At 45.3% G+C, this 12,883-nt stretch overlaps 2 protein-coding genes across 2 annotated transcripts in view; one reads left to right on the forward strand and one right to left on the reverse strand.

Moving 5' to 3' along the window:
* LOC118076193 (C-type lectin domain family 2 member B) overlaps positions 1–12,883 on the forward strand; it is a 68,944-nt gene that overhangs the window by 4,613 nt on the left and 51,448 nt on the right. The gene's annotated exons all lie outside the window — the stretch shown is intronic.
* On the reverse strand, positions 418–12,450 carry LOC118081060 (uncharacterized). Its single transcript, XM_060271198.1, has 6 exons — positions 12,259–12,450; positions 10,065–10,379; positions 7,196–7,495; positions 5,912–6,226; positions 3,785–4,084; positions 418–1,772 (listed from the first exon to the last, which is right to left on the reverse strand). The coding sequence occupies exons 1-6, from the start codon at positions 12,386–12,388 to the stop codon at positions 1,519–1,521; spliced, it is 1,614 nt and encodes a 537-aa protein (XP_060127181.1). The 5' UTR covers positions 12,389–12,450; the 3' UTR covers positions 418–1,518.

Raw genomic sequence — 12,883 nt, forward strand, 5'->3', positions numbered from 1 at the left:
ACAGAATTGACCTGCGCCTCCATGGGCAGCTGTGAGTCCAGAATGACTCCCAGGCTGCACACCTGGTCCTTTCTGTTTGAGTCAGTGTCTCATAGGAGTGGGCTTTGCCAGAGTTGATACCCGGGTCTCCTCCAAGGGGAGTGTTTGAGGCTTCCTTGCTTGGGGGAACTGAACTCAAATGCTGATCTTTCAACAGAGCTGATGCCCTCAAACTGCTTCCCATCTTTTTGTGCAAATTCACAAGAAAATACACTTCAAGGCCACTTGGTTTTTTTAAAAATAATAATGGTACAGGCAGGAGGGCGTGTGAAGGTTTCATGTTGCGCGCGGGGGGGGGGGGAGGTGATATCAGAGGATGTGTATTGCACATGGCCAGCATCTTAAAAAGCATATGGCTAGAAAAATGAACAGGAGAAGTCCTTCAAATATATTTATTAAAAAAAATTCTGAAACAACAAGGCATATAAAAATACACACCCACACAACAGAAAGGGGAAAAAAGACAAAAAAGACAAAAATTCAAATAGAAAACAAAAAATCTAACTTATTAAACTTATCTCCAATCTAATGACTTCCTCGTTCCCTCTCCTTCTGCGATTCTTTTCATCACTTCTGTAGTAAAGTCTAAATCTTATATAAATTCTACTTATTACTTAATAATCCCTTATTTTTTCTATCTTTTACATCTTATCCTATTATATTCTATCTAAATCTTTCTTCTCAATAAAATAAAATCCTTATTTCTAACTATACTTATCTCTTACCATTATATTATCTACAACCTCTATTTTTTCTCCTTCACTTCCCTTATTTCTAATCTACTAAACACTTATTCTTTAAATAAATTTTAAATTCCTTCCAATCTTCTTCCGCTGCTTCTTCACTCCGATCCCGGAGTCTCCCGGTCAACTCAGACAGTTCCATATATTCTATCAACTTCTTCAGCCAATCATCCTTCTTCCAATTCTTTGCAAGTAGAATTCTTGCAGCTGTTGTGGCATACAAAAAGAAAGTAACATCCTTCCTAGGTATATCCTCTCCCGTTATCCCAAGTAAGAAGGCCTCTGGTTTTTTTAGCAAAGGTGTTTTTCAACACTTTTTTCAATTCGTTATAAATCTTTTCCCAGAAGTCTCTCACTTGGGGGCACGTCCACCACATGTGGAAGAAAGTTCCCTCTTGTTTTTTATATTTTCAACATTTATTATCTTGTTTATGATAAATCTTTGCAAGCTTTACCGGGGTCAGATACCATCTATACATCATTTTCATCAAATTTTCTTTTAACACTGAACACGCGGTAAATCTCATATTATACATCCATAACCTTTCCCAATCTTCCACCATGATATTATGTCCTACATCATTTGCCCATTTAATCATTACACATTTTGTTTGCTCATCTTTTGTATGCCATTCCAACAATAAATTATACATTTTTGATAAATTCTTACTTTTTGAATCTAACAATTCCATTTCCAATTTAGACTTTTTCATTTGAAAACCAACTTTTTTATCCTTCAAGGCAGTAAGGCATTTGTTTGAGGGTCGCATTCATGAGGAAAAGAGTTCCCATTTTCTCTCCCGGGTGGGTCTGCTCTGCTTTCTTGTACCTCTGGTGACCCAGGAGGCAGAGTTCCATTTGCCAAGCCACCAGCAAGTTGAGCAGTGCCTTTCTCTCTCCTTTTGCAACATAGATGCATTGCGAAACAGAGCACCAAAAAGATGACAAACCCTAGTGCGCCGTAAGCGCAATCATGTCTGCGTCCTGAAACTGGAAAACAGAAAAAGTCAGCGGGCATGCTTCTGACACCCTTTAAGTGTAGCTGTACCATGGAAAGAGCTATGTGTGGCATTATTCCACCCCACCAAGAAGGCTAGATAGAACCAGACCTATGTGCCATAAAAGCATAGAACTGTAGAGTTGGAAGGGACCACGGGGGTCATCTAGTCCAACCTCGTGCAATGTAGGAGTCTTTTGCCCAACGTGGGGCTTGCTTGAACCTCTGACCCTGAGATCAAGAGTCTCATGGTCTACCTACTGAGCTTTCAGCCATTATGGCAAGTGGAACAACAAATCAGTTTTATTGTTTACTGGTATGAGTCTATTATTTATTTTGTGTTGCCTTTATAGCATGCCTCTCCTTCAATGGTTAGGTTTAGGTTTATATATCGCTTTCCATGACAACGAGCCCCCAAAGGATTTACAGCTAAAGTAAAAATACAATAAAAATACACAAACATATTACAAATAGTCGAAACAAAATAAAATTTAAAATCCTTCCAGTAGCACCTTAGAGACCAATTAAGTTTGTCATTGGTATGAGCTTTTGTGTGCATGCACACTTCTTCAGATACAAATAGGGCTGACTTTCCATCTCACCCTCTGAAGTAAGCTTAAGTAAGATAGATGCTGGTGACAGGAGCAGGGCCGGATTTGGGGTGATGAGGCCCTAAGCTACTGAAGGTATTGGGGCCCTTTATATGACTAGCTGTCCTTTGTCAACAATAAATTGCCGTCGTTTTTGGTGTTGAATATATGCTACATGGTCATTTATGGACCTAACAGGTCCATAGGTAAAGGTACCCCTGACCGTTAGGTTCAGTTGAGAACAACTGGGGTTGTGGCGCTCATCTTGCTCTATAGGACCAGGGAGTCAACGTTTGTCTGCAGACAGCTTCCGGGTCATGTGGCCAGCATGACAAAGCCGCTTCTGGTGAACCAGAGCAGCGCACGGAAACGCTGTTTACTTTCCCGCCGGAGTGGTACCTATTTATCTACTTGCACTTTGACATGCTTTCGAACTGCTAGGTGGGCAAGAGTTGGGACCGAACAATGGGAGCTCACCCTGTAGCGGGCATTCGAACCGCCAACCTTGTGATCAGCAAGCTCTAGGCTCTGTGGTTTAGACCACAGCGCCACCTGCGTCCCAATAGGTCCATACACACAAAAATAAAACACTGTTGCTGTATGTAGGTTTTATTTTATTTGTTTTTTTATCTTATATGTTGGAAATCTATATCCAGTTATTTTCCTTTAAGTTTTTTGGGGGGCCCTAAGCTATAGCTTTTTTAGCTTATACGTAAATCCTGCACTGGCCAGGAGGTCCAGTGGAATGCTATGCTCCTTCCCACCGGTGTCTCCTGCATACAGGGCAACCAAGGCCATCTCAGGGCCAGAAATGGTCCTGAGTACAAAATTAATCTCATCCAAGTATGTCTGGAGTTCAGGAACCACCTGCGAGGAGACATTTGCAAGCAGGCTACAGTATAATGATCCAGATCTTCTGGGCTCAGGGAGGGTTACTTAGAGTGGTCTCTCCTCTCAGAGAGACATTTGTTTACTTCCGTGGCACCACTAGTCTCCAATCCTTGTCAGATATGATGAGCCATGAAGCGTCGTAGCCGCCTTGTCCAAGCACCTTGTCCACATCCTTGAGCATTATCAATGGAAAATCACCCATTAACACCTGTGTTTAATCATTATTTTAGGTGTGAAAGGTGTGTTGTTGGGTTTTTTTGGGGGGGGGAATTATGCCAGATCCATCCTGATGGGCATGCAACGTTGTGGCCAAATTTGTTATATTACGGTTCAGCAGTTACGGAGAAAGGCTGTGACCTCCGCGTGCGCAATGCCTACATTTATATATATATAGATAATAATAACTAATAGGAACAAATGCAAACCAAAAAGAAATTAATGCAAGCAGCCCTCCTAACCCCGAACTCTACCCCCACCCCCACCCCCAGTGGTGAATCCATATGACAGTAACTTCAGAACCTCACCAGGTATGCTAAGGAAGACTTGGAAACAAATTTTCCTCTCAAAATCTTCAAGTTGGTATTCTCCAGCAAGCTGTTTGCTGGAATTCTTGATAAAGAGGTCATTTCCCTGTAGATAGAAGTGTTCCTTGAATGAGCTATTGTAGACTCTCAGTTCTCCTTCAGTTATGGCTAATATGGGACCATCAAAGGAACTGCTCTTAAGAAATAAAAGAATGTAGGGATAACTGGAAACATTAGCAAAGATCATCCCAGCTGAACCTTCTGCTATGGAGACGTTACGAGAAGGGCAGTGTGTAGAACCTGGAAGAAAATGAGGGCAACTCATTAATAGAAATCTACCACCAACCAGACAGATTAGATCTCATATCTTAAGAGAGGCGTGAACTCATTACACCTTTGCAATTGCACATTGGGTAAAAGTCATATTCCACTTGTTGACCAAAGTTTCTGAAGGCAGTTTGGAAACTTACTGGATCCCATCATCTTTGGGGGGCAGACTATCCGCATTGACGTGGCAGGTTTTGTTCACCCTCTGCGCCCCGGGTGTCGGCAAATGCTGCATCGCTGCCGGTATTGGGTTGAATGCGCAAATAATACAACCTTTTATGAACTTGTCTTAAGAGACCTTACACTTTGAGCCATAAACTTGCAACACTGAACTAGCAGATTGAGCCAGTGAAGAATTTACTTACTTGTGTTTGACATTCATTCACTTTGATAACTATTTCTGTTTGACGTTCTAGATTAGGTTTAGATCTTTCAATCTGCGTCTCTGCTTATAGGTAGAACTGAATTCATGGGGACTTGTCCCATGTAAGCATGCACGTGATTATACTCTGATCCTGGGCAAAATTACCTGTCTGTGAGCCGCACCACTTTGTGTTCTGTAATATGGATTTTGGAAACTGCTTTGTTATAGTAGCAAACATTGCAGATGGTCATTTATATGCCTGGAGCAGGAAACCAAACTTTGTGGAATCTTGTTTCTAGAGGAAGCTATACTTGTGCAATATATCTTTTATTAATTATGCTGCATTGATTACATGTCCTTAATATATTTTCAGCAGAAAAGGAACGAGGGGAGGGGTAAAGAACCTGTTGGATACAGGACAATTTCTTCCATGCCATGCCCACCTGTCAATCAACATCTGTCACCCCAAAGCTTGGGTGATATCAGGTGATGTGCAGTGGTTGTGTCTGCGTGTGCCAGCTCCCTGCAGGATCAGACCTCCTTCAGAGGTATGCAGAGCAGAAATCGCCTCACAGGATCATTCAAAGGGAGAAATGCAGTTCTTTATATGTTGCAGTCCTGAGCAGTACAGGACTTAAAAACTCTAAAACTCTGAGTAAATAGTATTTGGATACAGTCCATAACACATCGCTAGTGATCTGTGGTTCACCTTAGTGGTTCACAAGGTATTTACAAGATTCAACTGTTGACCTTTAGGGCAGGTTTTAGTCTTATATATGATTTTTTAAGAAAAATATCCGTACCATGAATTTGAGGCTGAAATATAGCAGATATGGGGAGATTGTAGCAGGGGATGGATTGATATGTGAGAAATGATCATCCTAGAACAGGGGTGTCCAAACTTTTTTCAAAGAGGGCCAGATTTGATGAAGTGAACATGCATGAGGGCCAACAAAAGTTGTTGAGCTTCTTTTAGGATTGAAGTTGTTGAGCTTTTGGGGAATTTTAGCACAAGAAATTACCGGTAACTGACGCAGGGGCTGGATTAAATCGACCGGCAGACTGGATTAGGCCCCCAGGCCAGACTTTGGGCATGCCTGTCCTAGAGGAACCTTCTAGGATGGAGAAGTTATCAGAAGGACAAATCAAGGAAAGTGCAGATAGAAGGCAACTTATTAATGGTATTCATATAAAACTACGAATGGGACAAAGTGGATGGCGTCTTAAGAGATACATGATGTCATTGCACAATGAAGGGCACCTTTGCACAGAAACAAAAACTCTAGGAGCATCCTCAGGCAACACCTTGAATCTAGGAAACCTCTAAAGCTCCTGAACAGTACAAATATATAACAAACAGAAATGAATAAAAGGAACCATTGTCTCCTCCCTCAGTGACTGTGAATCTCTAGGTGTCAATCACATCAGAAACTTACCAGGTATATTAAGGAAGAACTGAAGCACACAGGATTCATTTTGCTGATAAACAAGCTGGTACTCTCCGGCAAGTCCTTCATAAGCATTCTTGACAGAAAGGCCGCTATCAGATATATAGATGTCCGCTTCATACGTGCCGACACTGTGATTCAGGTGTCTCTTGGCTATGCTCAAGATGTATTGCCAAGAAGACGAGGAGTGGTTCTTCTTGTATAAAGGAAGACTATTGGAATGGTTCAATATTTTATTAGGAATGATCATCCCAGAAGAACCTTCTGGTATGGAAAGATTAGCTGAAGGGCAGTGCCAACGGTCTAGAAATAAATAAAAAATGTGTTAATTTAAAATGGGGCAAAATCAGCTTTCAAAATAGTAGGGAAGCATGATATGATAATACAATGCAAGAAATAATGTATTTTTGTTTTGTTGTAAACTACCCAGCGCCAGCGTGGTGTAGTGGTTAAGAGTGGTAGACTCATAATCTGGGGAACCGGGTTCGCGTCTCCGCTCCTCCACATGCAGCTGCTGGGTGACCTTGGGCTAGTCCCACTTCTCTGAAGTCTCTCAGCCCCACTCACCTCACAGAGTGTTTGTTGTGGGGGAGGAAGGGAAAGGAGATTGTAAGCCGCTTTGAGACTCCTTTGGGTAGTGATAAAGTGGGATAACAAATCCAAACTCTTCTTCTTCTTCTACCCTGAAATCTGTACTCTTACATTACCATACATCAATATACAGGTGTGTATATTTTTACTATCTTGTTACTTTTTTGCTTTTGCTTTTCAACTTTCTTTCTTTCTTTCTCACCCTGTCTTTTAATAAATGAAATTCTTATGATAGAATATTAATTGGGGGGGGGGGCTACCCTGAGATTTTATGGAGAAGTGTGGGTAGTAAATTCCATTATGAATAATAATAATTGACAGGAACAATTGCAAACCAAAAAGAAATTAATGCAGCAGCCCTCCTCACCCCCACCCTCAGTTGTGGGGAATCCATACAGTCATACCTCAGGTTGCGAACGTGATCTGTGCAGGAGGAACGATCGCAACCCACAGCGTTCGCAGCCTGCAGCGCCGTGTCTGCGCACACATGTGACACGATTCGGTGCTTCTGCGCATGCCTGTGATGTCATTTTGCACTTCTGCGTATGCGCAAGTGCAGAAAACCAGAAGTAACCCATTCCGGTACTTCCAGGTTCGGCACAGTCCACAACCTGAAAACGTGCAACCCACAGCGTTCGTAACTTGAGGTATGACTGCATTACAGTAACTTCAGAACCTCACCAGGTATGCTAAGGAAGACTTGGAAACAAATTTTCCTCTCAAAATCTTCAAGTTGGTATTCTCCAGCAAGCTGTTTGCTGGAATTCTTGATAAAGAGGTCATTTCCCTGTAGATAGAAGTGTTCCTTGAATGAGCTATTGTAGACTCTCAGTTCTCCTTCAGTTATGGCTAATATGGGACCATCAAAGGAACTGCTCTTAAGAAATAAAAGAATGTAGGGATAACTGGAAACATTAGCAAAGATCATCCCAGCTGAACCTTCTGCTATGGAGACGTTACGAGAAGGGCAGTGTGTAGACCCTGGAAGAAAATGAGGGCAACTCATTAATAGAAATCTACCACCAACCAGACAGATTAGATCTCATATTTTAAGAGAGGCGTGAACTCATTACACCTTTGCAATTGCACATTGGGTAAAAGTCATATTCCACTTGTTGACCAAAGTTTCTGAAGGCAGTTTGGAAACTTACTGGATCCCATCATCTTTGGGGGGCAGACTATCCGCATTGACGTGGCAGGTTTTGTTCACCCTCTGCGCCCCGGGTGTCGGCAAATGCTGCATCGCTGCCGGTATTGGGTTGAATGCGCAAATAATACAACCTTTTATGAACTTGTCTTAAGAGACCTTACACTTTGAGCCATAAACTTGCAACACTGAACTAGCAGATTGAGCCAGTGAAGAATTTACTTACTTGTGTTTGACATTCATTCACTTTGATAACTATTTCTGTTTGACGTTCTAGATTAGGTTTAGATCTTTCAATCTGCGTCTCTGCTTATAGGTAGAACTGAATTCATGGGGACTTGTCCCATGTAAGCATGCACGTGATTATACTCTGATCCTGGGCAAAATTACCTGTCTGTGAGCCGCACCACTTTGTGTTCTGTAATATGGATTTTGGAAACTGCTTTGTTATAGTAGCAAACATTGCAGATGGTCATTTATATGCCTGGAGCAGGAAACCAAACTTTGTGGAATCTTGTTTCTAGAGGAAGCTATACTTGTGCAATATATCTTTTATTAATTACTCGTGTCATTCAGCCCGTTAAATAAACGGGCGCTAGAACATATGTGAGTGCTGCGCGGAGCACCAGATCGAGGAGCCGGTCTGGACACCGTGCTGGATTGAGGAGGCGATGCTCCGTGCGGCGTTGCTGGGCACTGACTCTGCAGACCGGCTCCTCGATCCGGTGCTCCGCGCAGTGCTGATCAGCGCCGACCCGGCATGCCGCCGGATCAAGAAAGCTGCCTGCCAGGTCGGCACCCAGCAGCGCTGCACGGAGCACCGGGCTGCAGAGTCAGCACCCAGCAGCACCGCACGGAGCATCGCCTCCTCAATCCAGCACGGCGTTGCTGGGCGCTGACTCTGCAGACCGGATCCTCGATCTTGTGCTCCCAGGACCTCTCCTTCCTGTCGGCGACGGGGGGACAGGAACGAAGGAGGAGAAAGCAGCCCTTTCTCCTCCTTCCTTCCTCTCCCCTAGCCGCCGATAGGAAGGAAACATCCCGCGGTTTGGAGAAGTGCTTGCGCAGCGCTTCTCCGAACCCTGGAACCTGTCCTTGCTGGACGCACACACATGCGCGCTCTCCCCCCCCCCCCCCCCCCGCCAACGCTCAATCTGGCCGGGAGTGGCGGTTGGCGGTCGCAGGGAAACGGTAGGTCGGGGGTAGGGAGAGCGTGCACGTGTGTGTGTCCAGTCTCTGTGTCCAAGCCCTGTGTCCGTGGGGCACATGCGCAGTAGCGCGGACACAGAGACACAGGGACTGGACGCAGAGACACTTGCACTTTATTATATAGGATGCTGCGTTGATTACATGTCCTTAATATATTTTCAGCAGAAAAGGAACGAGGGCAGGGGTAGAGAACCTGTTGGATACAGGACAATTTCTTCCATACCATGCCCACCTGTCAATCAACATCTGTCACCCCAAAGCTTGGGTGACATCAGGTGATGTGCAGTGGTTGTGTCTGCGTGTGCCAATTCCCTGCAGGATCAGACCTCCTTCAGAGGTATGCAGAGCAGAAATCGCCTCACAGGATCATTCAAAGGGAGAAATGCGGTTCTTTATATATTGCAGTCCTGAGCAGTACAGGACTTTAAAACTCTAAAACTCTGAGTAAAAGGTATTTGGATACAGTCCATAACACATTGCTAGTGATCTGGTGGGTCACAAGTTATTTGCAAGATTCAACTGTTGACCTTTAGAGCAGGTTTTAGTTTTGTAATTGATTTTTAAGAAAAAAATATCTGCACCTTGAATTAGGGGTTGAATTATAGCAGATATGGGGAGCTTGTAGCAGGGGATGGATTGATATGTGAGAAATGATCATCCTGGAACAGGGGTGTCCAAACTTTTTTCAAAGAGGGCCAGATTTGATGAAGTGAACATGAATGTGGGCCAACAAAAGTTGTTGAGCTTCTTTTAGGATTGAAGTTGTTGAGCTTTGGGGGGAATTTTAGCACAAGAAATTACCGGTAACTGATGCAGGGGCTGGATTAAATCGACCGGCAGACTGGATTAGGCAGACTGGATTAGGCGAACATTCTAGGATGGAGAAGTTATCAGAAGGACAAATCAAGGAAAGTGCAGATAGAAGGCAACTTATTAATGGTATTCATATAAAACTACGAATGGGACAAAGTGGATGGCATCTTAAGAGATACATGATGTCATTGCACAATGAAGGGCACCTTTGCACAGAAACAAAAACTCTAGGAGCATCCTCAGGCAACACCTTCAATCTAGGAAACCTCTAAAGCTCCTGAACAGTACAAATATATAACAAACAGAAATGAATAAAAGGAACCATTGTCTCCTCCCTCAGTGACTGTGAATCTCTAGGTGTCAATCACATCAGAAACTTACCAGGTATATTAAGGAAGAACTGAAGCACACAGGATTCATTTTGCTGATAAACAAGCTGGTACTCTCCGGCAAGTCCTTCATAAGCATTCTTGACAGAAAGGCCGCTATCAGATATATAGATGTCCGCTTCATACGTGCCGACACTGTGATTCAGGTGTCTCTTGGCTATGCTCAAGATGTATTGCCAAGAAGACGAGGAGTGGTTCTTCTTGTATAAAGGAAGACTATTGGAATGGTTCAATATTTTATTAGGAATGATCATCCCAGAAGAACCTTCTGGTATGGAAAGATTAGCTGAAGGGCAGTGCCAACGGTCTAGAAATAAATAAAAAATGTGTTAATTTAAAATGGGGCAAAATCAGCTTTCAAAATAGTAGGGAAGCATGATATGATAATACAATGCAAGAAATAATGTATTTTTGTTTTGTTGTAAACTACCCAGCGCCAGCGTGGTGTAGTGGTTAAGAGTGGTATATTTTTTTGCTATCTTGTTACTTTTTTGTTTTTCTTTTCAACTCACTCTTTCTTTCTTTCTTTCTTTCTCACCCTGTCTTTTAATCAATGAAGTTATTATGATAGAATATTAATTGGGGGGGGGGCTACCCTGAGATTTTATGGAAAAGTGTGGGTAGTAAATTCCATTATGAATAATAATAATTAACAGGAACAATTGCAAACCAAAAATAAATTAATGCAAGCAGCCCTCCTCACCCCCACCCTCAGTTGTGGTGAATCCATACAGTCATACCTCAGGTTGCGAACGTGAAACTGTCTTAAGAGACCGCTGTTGCAGAGAGGCCGTCCCAATGCTCCTGGCTGCCACCCGCCACTCAACAGTGGTCAGTGGGGCAGGGTGTTGCGGGGCTGCGCACGGAGGCGGAGCTCGCTGGGCTGGGGAGGTGAAGGAGCCGCTGCCTCATTCTCCCCAGCCTAGGAAGCTCTGCGCGCTGGCGTCTTGCCTCAGCCCTACTACCACCACATTTTAGGGGTAGCCTTCTGCTACGTGGGCCCCTGACCCCACAAAGTACCGCTTCCCGGAGTTGCACCATGGAGTAAACGTGCTGAACATCGCCTTGTGCGCCCTGGGGAGTTTGCGCGGGCTCCAGAGCCTGGGCTTTTGCCTGTCTGTCCCCCCCCCCCCTCCTCTGCCTATATCCTGTGGGGCTTCTTGACCAATGCTTTACGAGCCACTCTTGCAGGGGGAGCTTTGGAGACGGGAGAAAAGGCCCCGGGGAGAGAGAGAGAGAGGGGGGATGGATGTGCGTGCTTGCTTGCTTGCTTGCTGGCTGGCTGGCTGGCTGGCTGGCTTGCGCGCAAAGGAGACTGTGCAGAGCAGCCTCTGTCTTGCTCCTTCTTCCAGGCTCAAACGAGGGTCCTGACGTCTCCAGGCTGTTGGGGAGCGGCACACCCACAGATGGGGGGGGCGGGCAGAGGAAGAAACATCCAGGAGGGAGCGACCCCCAGTAACAGCAGCAGCAAAAATGTCCCGAGCCGCCTGCAATGTGTGTTTTGCGTCGCTTGTTAGTTTGCAACGACGGGGGTTGACCATTGCAGTTGCGCCCCCTCTCCAACGCCGGAGGAGCGCTGACCTTTTCTTGCATTGCCTTTTTTATTGGATTGCAAACCGACGCTTGGGGGGGAGACTCTGCTGGGGGGGGGTGCTTCCCGTTCGCTCCACTTTCCCTCCTCTCTTCCTTCTTCCTCCTCCTTGCAAGGTTCCGGCTGCAAGAGTCACGGCAGAAGAAGACCCTGACGTGAAGGGGACACAGGAGCGAAGCTTCCGATCAGGACTACAAAGGGGGGGCAGGGCTTTAAAGAGCCCCCCTCTGCCCACGTCACAGTCCCAACCGGACACTTCCCAACCTGACCCTCGCCCTGGGGCCCCTCACATCTCATTCGGCCATCAGCAATCGGCTACGAACTCAGAATGCTGAGAATTGTTAGGAGAGCCCTTCTATCATCCTCACAAGAACCACAATTTCCAGAATTCTCTGGGAAGAAGAATTGATCATCAAGCCACTTTTAACACCTGTGAGAGATTCGGGATCTGTGACTTTCAAACGAGAGAGAGAGAGAGAGAGAGAGAGAGAGAGAGAGAGAGAGAGAGAGAGAGAGAGAGAGAGAGAGAGAGAGAGAGAGAGAGAGAGAGAGAGAGAGAGAGAGAGAGAGAGAGAGAGAGAGAGAGATCACCTACCTGCTTTTTCCTCTGTCCCTGTCGCGAAGGGCACGAACAGCGCCAGCAGCAGAGCATAGGAGAATCTGGCGGCGAGCGCTTCCCCTGTGCCCCGCTCCCAGCCAGCCCGTCGCAGCAGCATGGCTGGCATCCTTCTTCCAAAATCCTTAAACTAGCAACAGGCAGCGGCGGAGGAAGATTCCTGACCGTTCCGAGCAGCGCGCGTGATGAAAGCAGCCCCTGGGGGCGGGGCGTCGTGACGTCACGACGGGCGGGAATAGACAACTGGGTCAAAGCAAACAAGATGAATTTTAACAAGGAGAAATGTAAAGTGTCCAGGGCTAGGGTTTTTTGCGCCCTAGGCGATCACCTTCTGGCGCCCCCCCCCCCCCAATTTCCCAGAGTTGTTGACCTTTTTTAAGAAAAAATAAATAAAAATAGAAAAAATAAAAATAAAAAATAAAAAGAGAGTTCCTTGGTTGTTGGTGAAGGGAAGGGGTAAAAAGCAGTCTCTTTACCTGGCCATCAGGGGCACGAAAGGGGCGCCAAACTCAGCAGCTTCAGGCAGCTCTCCGGAGGTGCGCAGGGAACGCGGGCCTGGGGCCGCCTCCGCTGAACAGCTGAGAGGCGCGGCGAGGTGGCCCCC

Source organism: Zootoca vivipara, chromosome 2 (assembly GCF_963506605.1).
Source record: "Zootoca vivipara chromosome 2, rZooViv1.1, whole genome shotgun sequence".
Classification (NCBI taxonomy): domain Eukaryota; kingdom Metazoa; phylum Chordata; class Lepidosauria; order Squamata; family Lacertidae; genus Zootoca; species Zootoca vivipara.